Source organism: Thunnus albacares, chromosome 13 (assembly GCF_914725855.1).
Source record: "Thunnus albacares chromosome 13, fThuAlb1.1, whole genome shotgun sequence".
Taxonomy (NCBI): Eukaryota; Metazoa; Chordata; class Actinopteri; order Scombriformes; family Scombridae; genus Thunnus; species Thunnus albacares.
The window spans coordinates 10138284-10155539 of NC_058118.1; the positions used below are offsets into that span (position 1 = coordinate 10138284).

At 41.2% G+C, this 17256-nt stretch overlaps 3 protein-coding genes across 8 annotated transcripts; 2 read left to right on the forward strand and 1 right to left on the reverse strand.

The window, feature by feature from the left end:
• Positions 1–180: 180 nt before the first annotated feature.
• ccdc61 (coiled-coil domain containing 61) lies at positions 181–6922 on the reverse strand. 2 transcript variants are annotated; one of them, XM_044371809.1, is made up of 13 exons: positions 6651–6922; positions 4625–4782; positions 4453–4535; positions 3566–3726; positions 3288–3440; positions 2995–3202; positions 2777–2877; positions 2448–2659; positions 2173–2251; positions 1874–2071; positions 1757–1790; positions 1600–1666; positions 181–1502 (listed from the first exon to the last, which is right to left on the reverse strand). In XM_044371809.1, the coding sequence occupies exons 2-13, from the start codon at positions 4770–4772 to the stop codon at positions 1408–1410; spliced, it is 1539 nt and encodes a 512-aa protein (XP_044227744.1). In that variant the 5' UTR covers positions 4773–4782; positions 6651–6922; the 3' UTR covers positions 181–1407. The 2 variants fall into 2 exon arrangements, with proteins under 2 accessions (XP_044227744.1, XP_044227745.1); XM_044371810.1 differs by having other exon boundaries at positions 2795–2877; positions 6651–6920.
• Positions 6048–13318, forward strand: itpkca (inositol-trisphosphate 3-kinase Ca). 3 transcript variants are annotated; one of them, XM_044371813.1, is made up of 7 exons: positions 6048–6256; positions 9451–9550; positions 9672–9885; positions 10694–10898; positions 11040–11141; positions 11224–11295; positions 11445–13318. In XM_044371813.1, exons 1-7 carry the CDS (start codon positions 6215–6217, stop codon positions 11517–11519), a joined length of 810 nt encoding a protein of 269 aa, XP_044227748.1. In that variant the 5' UTR covers positions 6048–6214; the 3' UTR covers positions 11520–13318. The 3 variants fall into 3 exon arrangements, with proteins under 3 accessions (XP_044227748.1, XP_044227746.1, XP_044227747.1); XM_044371811.1 differs by having other exon boundaries at positions 6063–6256; positions 11459–13318; XM_044371812.1 differs by lacking the exon at positions 6048–6256 and adding an exon at positions 8462–8625 and having other exon boundaries at positions 11459–13318.
• A 1336-nt stretch (positions 13319–14654) lies between these two features.
• On the forward strand, positions 14655–17246 carry kcnk12l (potassium channel, subfamily K, member 12 like). 3 transcript variants are annotated; one of them, XM_044369813.1, is made up of 3 exons: positions 14655–15083; positions 15218–15762; positions 15856–17246. In XM_044369813.1, exons 1-3 carry the CDS (start codon positions 14699–14701, stop codon positions 16225–16227), a joined length of 1302 nt encoding a protein of 433 aa, XP_044225748.1. In that variant the 5' UTR covers positions 14655–14698; the 3' UTR covers positions 16228–17246. The 3 variants fall into 3 exon arrangements, with proteins under 3 accessions (XP_044225748.1, XP_044225749.1, XP_044225747.1); XM_044369814.1 differs by having other exon boundaries at positions 15910–17246; XM_044369812.1 differs by having other exon boundaries at positions 15218–17246.
• Positions 17247–17256: the final 10 nt, after the last annotated feature.

The following is a 17256-nucleotide window of genomic DNA, read 5'->3' on the forward strand; positions in this document are numbered from 1 at the left end:
GCGCAGCTGTTCAGACGCTGAGGTGTTCCCCTTTGTTAATTAATGAAACCGAGCCAGCTGCAGTGGTGGAAACCCCTCAAGGTTCCCCTCAGGCTCCACCTCAACTGACGCTGGTGCAAAGGGAAGCAGTATGTACAAAACTGGATCGTATGTATGTCAAAAATGTCTTTACACAGAGGAAACATTTCTTATAAATTATATTTTAGGGTGTATAAAACAAGGTAAAAATGGGAGTTACAGTCTTTGTGCACATACATGTACAGCAGTTTCATGCATAAAATTTGGCAATTTCATCAAATGAAAAAAGGTGCTGGCGTACATAGTGTCAGTATATCCATGCTTACACTCATCACCATGAAAGTGTATAAAATCCATAGTCTGTCTAAAACAACTCCAGCTTTGTTGACCATAGTTCATCCTTCATTATGTCTTATTTCCTTTCTCAAATGCTGATTAATAGCATTTGAATTTTGTCCAAGATTAAATATCTTTCACAGTTTGAGTTTGGGATATAACTTCAAATGGAATTAGGTCCATTAAAAGAGTAGAAAATGCTGAATTTTAATGCACAAGGTGGATCAACTAGAACAACTATAATGCTTAAAAAGCACTGGTAATGCTGAGTCTGAAGTCGAGCAGGAAAGAGAACAAACATTAAAACATACAGATGGAAAAAAAGGCTTCAGCTAGAATGACATTTAACCATCAAATCCTGTGGTGACAAGCATGCAGTCAGTCATTTCCTCTACTTATAAATCACGTTTCACAGTTCAGGAGCTGAAGTCAATCCCAGCACACCGCGGGTGGAAGAGACAACAGTCCATCACAAGGTTTATTTACTATCACACAATCACATTCACCCTGTGGGTATTTTAGTTTAAGTACTTAAATGTGTCCAGAAATGAAGATGTGACATACAACAGATATGTTGTGCTTTTAAATGACCAACAATTGATCTTTAAGCCCTGTGAAAGAACGCAACCCACACTGTTACTTATTAAAAAAGTAAAAAAAAAAAGGAAATACTCAGGTACGGACAAATTTTACACCCATGTATCCACTTGTTTGGGTTGGTGAGGTGAAAAAAAGAAAGGAAATAACACCACATTTAGACACAATAATCTTTTAAGTTAATAAAAACATATTATATTAAAAAATAATCATTTCAGTTCACAAAAGGTCGTCCAATGACCTTCACAGTGATGGCAATAGTTCCTGAAAACCTGGGAGTCTGATTGTCCAGAGGGAGTTTTAGTCTCTTACATGAACACATGTCCACACTGGTTAACCCATCGCTCATGTTTGATGTTGATGTTCCTTCAGTGGGTGCACAGTAAAAAAAAGAAAAAAAAAGCTGCGCAGTCATTAGGGAGCATATCCACGTGTGGTGTGAGCAGCAGGTCATCGTTAGTGTCCTGTATCCAGGTCCCTCATGTATTCCTGAAGAGCCTGTAGCCTGGCATCTATCTCCGACAGCTCAGCACCCGTATCCATGGAGCTCTCTGGGGTTTGAGATGTAAAATGATATTAAGATGCTGGATTCTTTTTTTTCAAATCATTAAAACCCAGTAAACATAATAAAGACTTATGATGGGTTACCTTTATCCTTCATTCTGCGTGTTGGAGTGCTGCATAATGGCTTCCTGCTCAAAAGGCCTCCTCTGGACTATTAACAGATAAATCACACATTAAATATACATATAAGAGACCAACAATCATCAGTGAACCAGAGTTACATTAATAACATGTCACTCACCACACTGGGACCATTGAAAGTCTGTTTTCTTCCTCTGTAAACACAGAAAACGTGTTAAAATAAACTGCTAAAACAAAACTTCAAACAACAGACATAATCCCGCACGCAGAACTTCACCTGAACAGAGTTTTGGCCATTTCGTCCATATCTACTAACGAGCTTTCGGATGAGTTCCTGCTGCCTCTCCGCTCCAGAGATAAACTCCTGCCTCTGCTGCCAGATCGGGTCATGTGAGGATAGGCCTCTCTGGAACGTGAGCGCCCTCTCTCAGGGACAATGGGTGACGTCAGCATGTCCCTCCGCACTTTCCTCTGTCTGACACATGACACAAGGTTGAACTATTGTTCCAAACAGCTACAACATCAAATAAGGACGTGCTATCGAAGATGTCAGAGGAAATATTAAAGGAAACCAACTTTTTGAGCTCTGCTTCCTTCAGCCTGCGCTGTCTGTCCTGGATGTAGGCGGTCGGGTCAAAGCGTGTTGCCCGTGACCCTGCGAGATAGTAGGTGGCAATAATTGAGGTCTAAACAGATTATCACTCAGTTTAGTCAATGTGGTTGATAACTGATGATTTCATTCGGATCTACAAAAGCATCTTTTAGGGTTTGTGATGACTAAAGAGGAAAAAATCATCAAAATCATCAAATACTTCATTACATATCAACATCATCATGACCAGAGCCGGTACCAGTGGGAGAAGGTGACGCCCTTGGTATCCGAGCGCGAGGTCCCGAGGAGTCCGCTCTTCTTCCTCTCTCCTCTGACCTCTGTTCCATCCGTTCTCTGGATCCTGAGCGAGCCCTGACGGTCCCGTACCCGGACCTCCTCTCGCGAGAGAGCGAGCGATAGATTTCTCCGTCAACTCGAGAGCTGGTGTGACCGGAAACAGGCGTCACTCTGCTGCAGACACACAAAGAGGGTATGTGCTAAGTGAGTAAATAAGATTTCAGATTTCAAATGTTTGGTCCACAATGGAAGTGAATAATTGAAAGAGTAAAGAGAATAAGGATATAGTACACGCTTAGATTGTCTAACCCTCTCCGTAGTATCGCCAGTTCGTTGGTGAGACTCTTGACACGAACACGGAGAGCGCACTCTGATGACCTCAACTCCTCCAACTAGCCAGGACAGAGGGAGGGAAAAAAAGAAAAGAAAAAGTTAAAACCACTAGAATAACAAATAAAATCAATTGGACATTTATTTTAACGGACTACTACACAGCAGAAGGTATCCACCTGCTCCAATAGGATTCGTTGCTCCTGGCATCTCTTGCTCGCTGAGCGTTGGCTTTTGGCCCTCTCCTTGACAAGCTGCTCCTCCAGCGTCCTCACCACATCTCTGCCCCGCCAGTCCTCTCGTGCAGGCGTGGAACCACTTCCGCTGACCTGCAGTCGCTCCAGAACCTTGGCGATTGCCTCTTTCTCCTCTTTCACCAGAGCCAGCCTTTAAGAAAGTAGAGACATCTAAATTAAAAAAAAAAGGTCCCACATCCTTTCATATTGATCATGGTGATGCAAATGCAACCTACTCTGCTCGTAGCCGGTGTATTTCTAGTTCTGCAGATTTATTAACTCCATGAGAGGTGAGAGCGCTGAGCTCAGCCCTCAGGGCTCTGATTTCCTTCTGCAGGACAGCCGGGTCAGGCTTACCCACATAGGGCAGGGGCAGGGGGTAGTGTATCCTGCAAATACAAAACAGTAAGCAAATTGAGACAGATATTACCACTGACACAATCAAAATACAGAGAAAAAAAGATCTAAATCATGTTTTACAAGTGACTATGTGAACTTTGCCAAAGAGACCAACCTGTCAAACTCCACGGTGTAGATGAGGATTAGATATCTTTTGGCAGTGAGAGCAGACGACTGCTGATGGCCGCGAGGACGACTAACCACTCCGGCCTTTCTGTTACGAAGCAGCTCCAGGTCGGCATAGGTCAGGAGGTCAAGCGTAACAGAATCACTCGTCTGCAGAAAAAGCTAAAGTTAACTTTGCATCATCGGAGATCAAATAGATTTCATGGCCATCAACATAGGAGAAAAAAAAAAAAACTTATAAAAGATTGTTAATGTTTTTATGATGGTGGCCTCCTAATTATAGTTTTTACTTTTTCTTGTTGGCTTGACACTTATGTATGTACAGCAACAAAAAATGTTAATCATTTAAATACACAAAATTAGTAAAGATTTTGTGTTTTTCCTCAGAGGAAAAAGTATCTCAGTAAGCATCATATTACAATATTAAGAGATACAACATGAAGCAGTTTTTTGTGTCATTGTCTTTGCACAAATTTAACTGTTTTTGTAGTTTGTGTGATTCATGGTTCAGCCAATGAACATGTTCCTGACAGACAGTACTGCGTGTCCTGTGTTTGTATGTACATGCCAGTCCAGTTGAGACTAAGATTACTAATGTACCAAAATTTCCAATAGTCTCTTTCACTTTCCTCCAGCCCCTCTCCTTTTGACCCTCTGTTCCTGTGTGTGAATGGAAAGGAGAAAGGCAATAAGACAGCTCAGGATGACTGTGGATTTTTCGCTCAAGTGGAAACGTTGAACTCGAATGAACGAGTCTCTGCCTCAGCTCACACAGCCTGGAGCGAATCCATGTCTGCTCGCATCTTTCTAGTGGCTTTGTATGCACTTTAGCTACCTCTATTTTTTTGCATTATGTGAGTTCACCTTCAGACATACCTTTCTAACAGCTGATTCCAACATGCTACAGAAAATTGGAAACTGCTTAAAGTTGCCAGTTTTGCGGGTAAGATCCTCAATGTCTGAAAAAAAAAAGAAGAATTAAAGAGCACAAGTGGGACTATTTGTGTCTGTGATGACATTTAATCTATGATAAATTGATGCTACTTACATGCTGGATCGAATTCCCCCCTCCACTGATCCGCTGTCATAGAGTCGCAGACTTCCACTATCAGCAAACCCTTCTCCACCTCTATCTTCACCGCAAACTCCACTCCACGAAACACAATATCCTCCGTCACCTCAGAGCGCTCCTCCATCGCTCTGGCTCTGTGGAGGGGAAATAAATTATTTCTATGAATTAAAGGCGACTATTTAAAAAAACACAGCTGGGTATGTTAGTGGATGATTTTACAACCTTCTGTATGTCATACAACATGGTATAAGCTTATGTATGAGCTGCATACATCTGATGCCAGCAACGAACAACAAGCTCTAAAGCCTGATCATAACATCATAATTTTCAGCATCCTGCCAAGTCTGCTAAAGATTTCACACGTCCACCAGTGGGTTCAACATTAAACTAGGTACTGCATGTCCTGTTTCTAGTCACCAGACTGTTTTTAGAGCTGCAACGATTAGTTGATTAGTTGCCAACTATTAAATTAATTGGCAACTATTTTGATAATTGATTAATTGTTTTGAGTCATTTTTTTTAAAGAAACAAAATCTTCTTAAATGTGAATATTTTCTGTTTTTTCTAGTATTCTATTAGGGCTGCAACTAATGATTATTTTCATTATCAATTAATCTGACGATTAAGCAATTAGTTGTTTGGTTTATAAAATGTCAGAAAATGGTGAAAAATGTCGATCACTGTTTCTCAAAGCCCAGGGTGAAGTCCTCAAATGTCTTCTTTTGTCCTGACCAAGAGTCTTTGGACTTTTTGTTCTTAAAAAAGTGACTCAAAAACAATTGATCAATTACCACTATAGCTTGCAATTAATTCAATATTTGGCAACTAATCGATTAATCAACTAATCATTGCAGCTCTATATTCTATGACAGTAAACTGAATATCTTTGTGTTGTGGACAAAACAAGACATTTGAGGACGTCACCCTGGGCTTTGATAAACCATGACCAGCATGTTTCACCATTTTCTGCCATTTTATGCACCAAACAGCTAATCGATTAATTGAGAAAATAATTAACAATATAATAATAATTAATTGATAATGAAAATAATCATTAGTTGCAGCCCTGAAGATTTTTTGCTCAGTAATATAAAAAATATATAGCATGAGGGGGTGTAGGCACTGAGCTGAAACGGCTAGTCGGTTAATTGACTAGTTTATTTTTGACGCAACAATTATGATCGATTAATTAAATAACTAAAAATGCCAAGGATACGCCGTTTCTAGCTCCTCAAATGTGAATGAATATTTGCTAGTTTTCACTTTTTTTCTGACAGGTCACAATAACGATTAATCAAGAAAATGATCTGCAGATTATTGATTAGGTAAATAATCTTCAGTTGCAGCCCTAGATGGATGTTTTTGATCTTATATTTCTACATAAATGAGCCTTTTTAACACATTCATATAATTATTGAGTCTTTCTGTCTCATCTTACCTGGCTCACCTTGTTCTCATACAGCCTGTCTTGTCCTAAACACACCGCGGGGGGCGGTAGCGAGTCCATTTCAAAAGGTCTCATCGTTTTTATTGAAAAGTTGGGGTTGATGGGTCATAAATGATCATATGTCGAGGACTCTGCAGAGGTCTTCAGTCATGTTTTACGAGGTAAGTTATGAATTGTGTCTGTTTCGCTGCATTATAATGCGGTTAAGCTTCACTTTCTCCCGTGCAGAGTGAAAGAGAGAGTGTCGTCTTTATCTTTCACTGCACATAAACACACACGGACCTGCTTGTTCAGCTTGTTCACCTTATCTTAGTTAAGTTTGAGGCTCTTGAAGCTGATAAATGCGGATTATTTTCTGCTTCTCCGTGAACACGTCGACTAGCCGGAGTCAACAACATCCCCGCTCCGGTAACGTTAACTCGTCGTTAGCTACGGTTAGCTAGCATGGACGTTACCGTTGGTGAGCAGCTAGTCAACCGAGTTATCTGTTAAGTGAAGCACATAACGTCTCTCAGTGTGCGGATAACCGCCAAAGAAAAAAGATGTTAACGTTACCTTTGGGTGCAGCGATGCTCCTTTAATGGGGTTTAAGTTGTCAACGACAGAGCTGCTCGTTGGGAAAACATTGCGGCGACATAGCTCGGTTAAGTTAAATGAAGCAGCGTCATTGATGCCATACACTCCAGTTCAAAAACAGTTTGTGAAACACCAGCACTGTGGAGACCAGACACTGGAGCGGTTCAACAACCGGGAACCGTTAAATTCTTCTTCTTCACTTTGCTCTACCTCAGCTGCCTCTTCTTCTGCTTCTATTTGGATGGAGGCTCGATGCCTATCAGGCTTATCGCTGCCCTCCACAGGTAACAAAGAGACACTACCTCCAAACAGACTAACAAACAGACAGTAACAAACAGACAGTAACTAACAGACAGTAACAAACAGACAGTAACAAACAGACAGTAACAGACATAAAGTAACTAACAGACAGTAACTAATAGAGAGTAACAGACAGACAGTAACAAGCAGACAGTAACAAACAGACAGTAACAAACAGACAGTAACTAACAGACAGTAACAAACAGACAGTAACAAACAGACAGTAACAGACATAAAGTAACTAACAAACAGTAACTAACAGAGAGTAACAGACAGACAGTAACAAACAGACAGTAACAGACATAAAGTAACTAACAAACAGTAACTAACAGAGAGTAACAGACAGACAGTAACAAGCAGACAGTAACAAACAGACAGTAACAAACAGACAGTAACTAACAGACAGTAACAAACAGACAGTAACAAACAGACAGTAACAGACATAAAGTAACTAACAAACAGTAACTAACAGAGAGTAACAAACAGACAGTAACAAACAGACAGTAACTAACAGACAGTAACAAACAGACAGTAACAAACAGACAGTAACAGACATAAAGTAACTAACAAACAGTAACTAACAGAGAGTAACAGACAGACAGTAACAAGCAGACAGTAACAAACAGACAGTAACAAACAGACAGTAACTAACAGACAGTAACAAACAGACAGTAACAAACAGACAGTAACAGACATAAAGTAACTAACAGACAGTAACTAATAGAGAGTAACAGACAGACAGTAACAAGCAGACAGTAACAAACAGACAGTAACAAACAGACAGTAACTAACAGACAGTAACAAACAGACAGTAACAAACAGACAGTAACAGACATAAAGTAACTAATAGAGAGTAACAGACAGACAGTAACAAGCAGACAGTAACAAACAGACAGTAACCTCCACAGTACAGCAAGGTACAACATATACAGTCTATGGTGTACAGGATAAGGCTGAAATATACTGTAACAGTGGAGGAAGACGTATCTGATACTTAAAGGTCCCCTCCAGACATGTTTTAAGATGTATATAAAATACCCTACTTTGAATAATATTATATGTCTGATATTCATATTATCTTGTTAAAACCCTTGAAATGACATGTTCTCTTTCTCCCTCATTTAAAATGACAGAATCTATAAATATACAAATATATTCAATATCAGAAGTTTTTAAACTGTTGGACACAAGATGTTTCATAAATGAGATGTTACATAAAATGTCAAAAATTTTGACAAATTGCCATCATGACCCAGGCCCAAAGTTGTGCCCTGTAATTTCCAAATTCCGACCGACAGCCAAAACACCCAAAGTGTCTAAATTATAATAGATAGATAGATACAGTCTTTATTGTACAGATAGCCACACTGCAAACATACTGATATACATAAACACATAACAATCATTCCTCCACCTGTATCCCAACACATACACATTTATCTGCACTCCCGAAGGTGATTCTTGATCTATACACTGTGTCCATTTTAGGGTCCTGTATCTACGGCCTGACGGCAGTAGTGTGAAGTGTGGATTGACGGGGTGATCAGTGTCATTCGCTATTCTGAGTGTGAGACGTGTGATGGGTCTGTTGTTTATTTCTGAGAGGTTGGGCGTAGGGGAGTGAATGATTTTGGAGGCAGCATATGTGATCCTGGTAAGTTTGTTTTCTTTGGAGATGGTTAGAACGGTAAAGAAACAGTTTGGAGGGTTGGATTATGCTTCTAAAGCATAAACAGAAAGTGTTCTGAGTTTGTGGATGACATTGAGTCTCTGCTGGGATTGTTTATAGAAATCAGTGATGTGTTGATCAAAGTTGTGTTTATTGTCTAAATTGAGTCCAAGATATTGGAAGTTGTTCTACTGTCTTGCTCTGGATGGAGGTGGGGTTCACTCTGGTGTGGGGTGTGTTTAATGTGTTAATGACTAGTTCTTGTGTTTTGTTAGTTGTCATTGCACCATCGTGTGAAATGACAAATGGTGTGTTGACAGACTGTGTATAATGCTTTAGTGAACAGACAGAACCAAGCAACTCTTCACATTTTTTTGGTATGTCAAAATAAAAATAGAAGATACATTTTCCACCAGTTAATTTACAGTATTGTGTCTGAACAAACTTCCCTGTTGACATTATCAACATCATCGTGCTCAGCCTGTTTTGTTAAGTGGTTAATCGCACATTTACAGAAAACAAGTGCTTCCTGTAAATGATTAATAAATGTTTGAACCTGTTGCGTAAGATCAGAGCCGACCCTGTCCATTGCATGTCTTCACTCAGTCTTGGTGAAAGGCTGTTTCCACGGAGACGTTGTTCACCCGTAAGGAAAAAAAGTTGACCGAGTCTGAAGTCTGAGGTCATCGCTGTCTGTCTGTAGAGACGCAGAAAAACACAGTGCAGTGTGGAAGTGTGACCTGGAGTGTGTGTGTGCTGAAGAATGACTGTCATCTCATGAGGATTGAGGATTTCGGTCTTCCCATGCAGAACTCCGCATGGAAGAAACACAAAAATTGCGGGACTTCATCTCTTCTTCCTATGACCCCCAAGAACCCCCAGCAGTGGCTGCAAGTGGTCGGACATGCAGGTTTGTTTATCTTCCCTTTTGCTTCCCAGTGAAACATTCTCAAAGTAACTCATGGAATAAGTATGGTTTTTTTTTGCGTCTCCTCTCCTCTGAGTCTCCCTTTCCTTGCTCCTCTTCACAGGGTGCTTTCATGTTGGGGATTATGGCACGCTGCTGAAGAGGTTTTGTGAGGGGGAGCGACAATGCTACCTGAAGCTGATGGAGGACACTCTCAGGCCCTTTGTTCCAGCCTACCACGGTGTTGTGCAGCGGGACGAGCAGGATTACAACATGATGGATAACTTGCTGACCCACTTCAACACACCTGCTATCATGGACTGCAAGATGGGCAGCCGGTAAGTTTGAACAAATGCTAATTGAAGGAGGAGATGTTTAGTGCAACACTTAATCCTTAAAAGGGGCTTTTTTAAGTTTTTGATAGATCCTGAATAACTTCATCACAAAAAAATAATAATTTAGTGATAAAATCAGCAGAAAAAGAACAGATTATTTCCCAATATATAACAAATGAGCATCTGTAACGACAAATTATGTCACTGGGTCTTATGTGAAGTTTTCTCTTTGAAGCTTTAGTATAAGCCTTAAATACAATTTATATGTAAGTGACAGACTCCAGTCTCTAGCCGTGTTTCCATTGACCTATTTTTATGCGCATTTTGAAGTATCGCATTAAAAAAGCTTAATGGCAATGCCAAAATTCAAAAAAACTTCCTCAATTTCGCAAAAAAGTTTTTACGCTGGCTTGAGGTGGATTTTGGAAATGTCGAAAAAGAGTTTATGCACAAAATGGGTAACGGAAATGCATTTGTCGAATAAATAGTGACGTAGTGAACGTTTAACTCACATGACTGATCAGCTGTTTCCGCTCTCTGTGTCTTCCGGCATCTCCAGATAGCTATTTGTTTTGTTTCTGGTTGCCAACCTCTACTTCGTCTACTCTGTTTACTGGCGTATTATTTAAGGCTATACCGCCATCTACTGATGAAACTATGTGTTGCGTAGCCTAGTTTATTCGCGTCAAACCAGTTGATGGAAACGCACCTAATTCACATTTTCCTTTTTGCGACATTTCAAAAGTTTGCTTAAAATTATCTTGCTAATCTAATGGAAACACGGCTTCTAAGGCAGTGTGTTTATTGACAGCACATACCAGGAGGAGGAGCTGCTGATGGCCCAAGAGCGGCCCCAGCCTCGTAAGGACATGTACGAGAAAATGGTGGCTGTGGACCCAGAGGCCCCAACAGACCAGGAACGAGCCCAGCAGGCAGTGCTGAAAACCAGGTACATGCAGTGGAGGGAGACCCTGAGCTCCACAGCAACTCTGGGTTTCCGTATCGAAGGATTCAGGGTAAGCTCCAAAATGGAGTCATGGTCATTGAATTCATAGACGCTGTTAGGTTGACAACCTTTGAAAAAATATTTTTTGGTTTTTGCAGCAATAAATGTCTCTTTTCATTGTAATTCCAAAATGTATAAATGTCCTGCGCAGAAAGCTAATGAAGAATGTCACACAAACTTCAAAAGGACCAAAAGCAGAGAGCAAGTGACGGAGGCACTTGACAACTTTGTTGAGTCCAATACACACATTGTGGTAAGTGTGACCTTCAATGACTGATTCATTTGTATATTTGTGTTTCTCTCTTCTCTTGTTAATCTTGTGTCATTCCCTTCAGTGGGGCTATCTGAGACGGCTGAAACAGTTGCGGCAGGCGTTGGAGACATCACACTTCTTCAGGACACATGAGGTAGGATGTAGTAGATGTTTTGAAAATGTAAAGGGAAAAAAAGCCCACTGACCTTGTTCCAAAAGAGCTATACTGGAAATGTATGGTGGTGTTTTTGAGCCCATTTTCTTGTCTTACATTTGTCCACTGGTGGAACTTTTTCCTAACAGCTGTGTCCCTGCAGGTTGTGGGTAGTTCCTTACTGTTTGTGCACGACTGGAATGGCCAAACAGGCATCTGGATGATTGACTTTGGAAAGACAGTGGCCTTGCCGGCGCCCCTCACCTTGGACCACCGCACTCCCTGGGTGGAGGGCAATCGAGAAGATGGCTACCTGTGGGGTCTGGACAACCTCATTGATATACTGGCCAACATGCTGCCACTGACCTGAAAAGACCACATGAAAAACATGTGGAAATTTACTCTCAATCCTTCCTTCACCTCTTGCTGCAGATGGATTGGTTTCTGAAATGGTTGTGTTGTCAGAATTGAGGAAATGAACTTTAGAGGAAAATATAGTAATGAGGGTGTAAAATGGAAGATGTGGTTGATTACAATAACAAGAAATATTGCAAAAATGAACTGAAAGCTGGCATGAACAGATTTTATCAGTAAATCAGGCACACAACTCTGATTAAATGATCATTAGTAATTTATGAGATCCCTGAGCAACCTGAGCCTTTACAGTAAATCCAGTGTGACCACTGCTTAGACCTACACTCAGCTGCGCTCGCTGACACTGAGCCAAACACAGTCTCAGTTTACAGCTTCACCAGGAGACGTCCGACCTTACTGCGTTGAGATGTCCTGCTTGTTATTTCAGGAAACATATGGAACTTGCAATTATAAGCTAAAACTATGGATGCCTCCTCTGGCTTAAGATGATCACTAGTTAAAATGTCACACTGTGTCATTAAAATGGTGCTAAAACTATGATGCCAAAAAGTGAACTGATATTTCATTATTTCATTACTATTTCACCATCAGTATTTGCTAAGGTTTAAATGCATAATTTGCATAGATATGATATTTTGCTGTGTAGGAATGAGAACAGTCGGTATTGTGGCTTATTACACAGTGACACATACATGTTCACATCAGATTGTTAAATAATTTCACCATTCATGCGTCAGTATTAGTGTTCCTTGTAGTCCAACAAAATTAGACTTTTGCATATACTATAGTGATTTATGGGGTTGATGGTTTAATTTTCACATTACGTTTTATATTATTTTCCGGGTTGTCTTTGTACTTTTAACTATGAGGAATGAATGTTTGTGTTTCACCTAAAAGTCCAACTTAAGACCCAAAGGTAGCAACAGTGGGTAAACATATATGATGCATTGTATTTCAGTACCATGATGAGTAATATTGCAACACAATATTTCTACATTTATCGATTTAATTACTAGTGAGTAGAATTTATGCTTTTATATGCTGTTAACAAAATCTTATGATTAGTTTGTTGTCAATGTCACATTGGCATTTTGATATTTTTTGGACACAAACTGTCCTCATTTATTCTCTCTGTTGCTGACACCTTGACAGAAACTATCTGGTTGAAATGTGTATCTGTCTCAGTATCAGTTATTAATCGCAGTGTTTTTATTCTCTTCTGAGGGATGAAGGTCGATGATATTTAATGTTTCTACTCTGTTTCGGATCACTGAAAACAATCAAGCAGATTGTGATTTCTGTATTCCTGCCTTCATACAAGATCAGTCAAAATAATTAACAAATTGCAGACTGACTTTGGATTAAAGTTACCCTTTTGGCTAAATTTAACACTCATAAATAAACCAATAGACAACAAATAAGCAAATAAAAATATTTGTATTTGAGTAAATTACTTAAGGATGAGAATATTTGAAAAAGTACGTTGTTAATTTTGTGTCAATGTCATATTTAGATCCTGGCTTTACTGAATTTTAACATGCAAAGTTGAATCTTTTGTACATGGACATTAACATTTTTGGTTTGTTAAATGAAGCACAAAATTAAGCTCATCGTATACAATTCTTAATAAAGTAATTATATATTGTAATGTTTGTTTATTGGTAAACATGCTGTAATTCTGTTACATCAGTGCTTTCACTAACATTTAAAGTCATTAAATTATCATGTCAGAATCACACACATCAGAATATTAATCAAACTGAAGTTGAACACCTGATTGAGGGCTGACTGGTGAGATGAAGGCAGATGTGCTCTCTGTCGTCCACACCTGTCCTCTATGGTCATTCAGCCATCAGACGGCAGGCACAGGGAACCCCTGCCCTTACCTGCTGCACCACACAAGATTAAAGGGATGACAACAGACAGAGAAACTGATAGCCATGTTCAACTAATCCTCCCACACAGTCTGCAGCAACAACAAAAAACCCTCTCAGAGGGTCTGCAAGCTGCACAGTACAACCACAGTCTGATCTATTTGCTACTGATCAAAACCCACTGGAGCAGTTTAGAGTCGAGTACCCACTCAACTTTGTCCTGTTAGACTGGCGAGCATCTGGTTATGTGGCGCTCCTTTAATGTTTCTAACATGGCTGCAGAGAGGAGTCCAGATTGACTTCAATTAGGACTTGAAATTCCTTGATCCATGCTTGGTAGATGTAACACAGATTGGACAAATTTTTGAAAGCAAACCTTTTGTCACATGTGGCTCTTTCAGCAGAAGTCAAATTGAGGTGTGATGAAGGCTTGAAAAGAGGAGTAGTGCTTTGAAAACGAAGAGATGACAGCACCAATCGGGTTGTGCTCAAAGACGGAGGGGGGTGGGCAGGGGATGATGATGTCAGTATGTGACAGACAAAACATCAGACAGCCTCTCGGTTTGCACAAAAAACTCAAGGGGCTTCCTCTCGCTGGTCATTGTTCTGCAGATCCATAAGAACACAGCAGACCAGCAGCGCTCAGGGAACGACAACAGGTACTATGTGTTTCTTTTTACTTTAAACTTTGACTACATGACCTGTGTGTACATTACATATCATAAACAGCTATTGAATAAACAGTTTTTCTTAATTTACAGTGTTAACTAACCATGAACTTTATAATATATTGATTTAGCCAAAAGTCGTGCATGTTGTCATTCAGATTTTTGTGGTTTAAAATCATTTTGCATGAATAAACAATACACTTATGCAAAATAAAATAATAAAATATGTACATTTTAGTATTAATAATATTCATATTGAGAGATTTTCCTTTTTGTTTTGTTACAGATGCATCATTTTTCTCCTAAATGATCAAAGCAGCCCTCAGCCCTCCTGCAAGAGATGTCTTTCAATCCCGAGCCAAATGCATCGCTGTGTATGTAAACCAGGTGTGTTTCATATAGTTTGCGCATGTATGTTGTGTGGCGGGTGATGCGTGCAACGCGTACAGTGAGTGTGTGACTTGGTAGCACTGGCAGAGGCGTTGCATGCTGTTACAGTGGTGTATCTGTGCTGCTGCTGTGGTCATGGCTCAGAGGAGGGCTGCTGGTGGCTGCTGCTGCCCCAGGGCGCCCATGAATGAAGACAACGCCCGTTTCTGCCTGCTGGCCGGGCTCATCCTGCTCTACTTGTTGTGCGGGGCAGCCATCTTCTCAGCCCTGGAACACCCCTTCGAGCTCCGTGCCCGCCGCCTCTGGAAGCAGCAGCTGGACAACTTCACCCAGCGATACAGGGTCAACCTGGGGGCCCTGCACACTCTGCTGCGCCAGTACGAGGAGGCAAACGGAGCCGGGATCAGAGTGGATGCGTTGAGGCCCCGCTGGGACTTTTCTGGAGCTTTCTACTTTGTGGGCACGGTGGTCTCCACTATTGGTAAGTCTTGCAGCTTTTTTTGTTTATCTGAGATGCTGATTCAGAAGTTCGTAGATGTTCCTTATGAGATACCAACTCCAGAACTGTATTGCATATCATTCAAGACCATTGAAACTTTTATTTTTCCTTTCTAGGCTTTGGCATGACCACACCAGCGACCATAGCTGGGAAAATATTCCTAATCTTCTACGGCCTCATTGGTTGTGCTGCCACCATCCTCTTCTTTAACCTCTTCCTAGAGAGGATCATCACGATGTTAGCTTACATCATGCGCTGGTGTCATGAGCGTCGGCTGCGATGTGCTGGGGTGGGGATTATGTCGAGCGGGGAGGAGCAGTCCCGGGAGGAGGACAGTTTAGAAGGTTGGAAGCCTTCGGTCTATTATGTGATGCTGATCCTGGGAGTGGCTTCGATTGTGATCGCATGCAGTGCATCTACTCTGTACAGCTCCATGGAGAACTGGAGCTATGTGGACTCCCTCTACTTCTGCTTTGTGGCCTTCAGCACCATCGGCTTCGGGGACCTAGTAAGCAGCCAGAGACAGCAGTACGAGTCTCAGGAGGCTTACCGGCTCGGGAACTGCCTTTTCATCTTAATGGGAGTATGTTGCATCTACTCACTTTTTAATGTCATTTCTATTATCATCAAGCAAACTCTCAACTGGATCCTGGGTAAGCTTGTCTGTTCCGGGCAGCATCAGTCCTGCTCCTGCTCTACATCTGGCTGCTGGTGGCTCTGCTGCCCCTGCCTCCATAAGAAAAATCGCAGCCAGAGGCGTCCGACTGCACACCTCAGGCAAAAACGCTTAAAACGCAACACCGTGCAGCCGATCTCATCCCACTGCCCTGCAGGAAGACACCGCTACACGGAGGGCTCAGTAGAGACAGTGTGTGACAGCGAGACAGAAGCCGGTGCAGTGGCTGATGGGGTTTATGTAGGCCGCCGGCTGTCAGGAGAGATGATCTCTGTCAATGAGTTCATGGTGTCTAATAAGGTGTCTCTGGCGCTGCTGCAGAAGCAGCTGAGCGAAACAGCTCATCAGGGCCCACGGCAGAGCTATGGTCATCAAAATGGATTCTCTGGCGGTGTGGGAGCCTTGGCCATCATGAATAATCGCCTACAGGAAACCAGTGTGGATAGGTAGCACCACATTGTATAACACCAAGATGTGTATTCTTGTATGCTTTGGGTTCTCTATATTGGAGCCCTAATCCAACTATTTCCTTACTGAGTGATTCTGAGAAAATCATTTGTCCTCTCAGTATGACAAAACCAAATTCTCACAATAGAATAATTCCCCTCCAATTACCATCTGTTCAGCACCTCTCTGAGCAATTTCAGTGGAAGTCTATGCAGATAATAGCAGACCTCCAGTGTGGATTCTGGACATCAAATAATTGTTCGCATTTTGCTCTGAGAGGAGACAGAGAGCCAAAAGGCGAATGCAATTTAAAGATTTCAGCATCACTGTGAAGAGGGGTCTGATGTCCTGAAGTGATTGGCTCATACAAAAGCAATCAGATGAAAGAAGCAGTGGAGGACCACTTAAAGGGGACCGCTGATTTAAGAGTGCCGCACATGTCCCCTTAGCTCCTCGACAAATATGGTTGTATGTGAGGTGGCAGCCAGTATTAGTGAACATGCAGACAGGAACACAGTATCTACAGTCTCCTCTTAGATAACTATCTGCATGTATAAAACATGTTGATTGTGATTTGTGTTTGAAAAGGAGCTCCTCAAACACACTACAGGAGCTCACGAGCACCGAGAAAGAAACATTTTAATTTGTTGATTGCTTGCAAATCGCCCGTCTTGTTTCATCAATGCATGTCATTGAAATTCACAATCATGAAAGAGTGCACTGAGATCCAGGGTTTTAAATAGAGCACATCTAATCAAACGAGGCCCGTAGAGGACATCCTTATGTCAATAAGTGCTGTACAGACAGTCACCGGATCACATCAACGGAGTGGAAGGCAAGATTCAGGCTCTCCTTGGGTAGCTGGAGGAGATCCTTCACTATGCAAGAAAACCCATTTGAATCCGTTTTGTGTCATTTTGTCATTTCTACATGGCAGATTTTCATCAGCGCTTTAGATGATGAATGAGCGATCTTTAGAGTAGACAAAATCTTCCATTTTCCTTTAGTGGTCACGCTTGACAATTGTCTTCA

Excerpts from the sequence above, each read along its gene's own strand:
- ccdc61 (XM_044371809.1), bottom strand. The coding sequence starts at position 4,772 with ATGGAGGAGCGCTCTGAGGTGACGGAGGATATTGTGTTTCGTGGAGTG. Across the intron at positions 3,727-4,452 it reads TGGAATCAGCTGTTAGAAAG|ACGAGTGATTCTGTTACGCT; the intron begins GTATGTCTGAAG and ends CTTTTTCTGCAG. Across the intron at positions 2,878-2,994 it reads AACGAATCCTATTGGAGCAG|TTGGAGGAGTTGAGGTCATC; the intron begins GTGGATACCTTC and ends TGTCCTGGCTAG.
- kcnk12l (XM_044369812.1), top strand. The coding sequence starts at position 14,699 with ATGCTGTTACAGTGGTGTATCTGTGCTGCTGCTGTGGTCATGGCTCAG. Across the intron at positions 15,084-15,217 it reads CACGGTGGTCTCCACTATTG|GCTTTGGCATGACCACACCA; the intron begins GTAAGTCTTGCA and ends TTTCCTTTCTAG.
- itpkca (XM_044371811.1), top strand. The coding sequence starts at position 6,215 with ATGTCGAGGACTCTGCAGAGGTCTTCAGTCATGTTTTACGAG. Across the intron at positions 9,551-9,671 it reads GCAAGTGGTCGGACATGCAG|GGTGCTTTCATGTTGGGGAT; the intron begins GTTTGTTTATCT and ends TCCTCTTCACAG. Across the intron at positions 11,142-11,223 it reads AGTCCAATACACACATTGTG|TGGGGCTATCTGAGACGGCT; the intron begins GTAAGTGTGACC and ends CATTCCCTTCAG.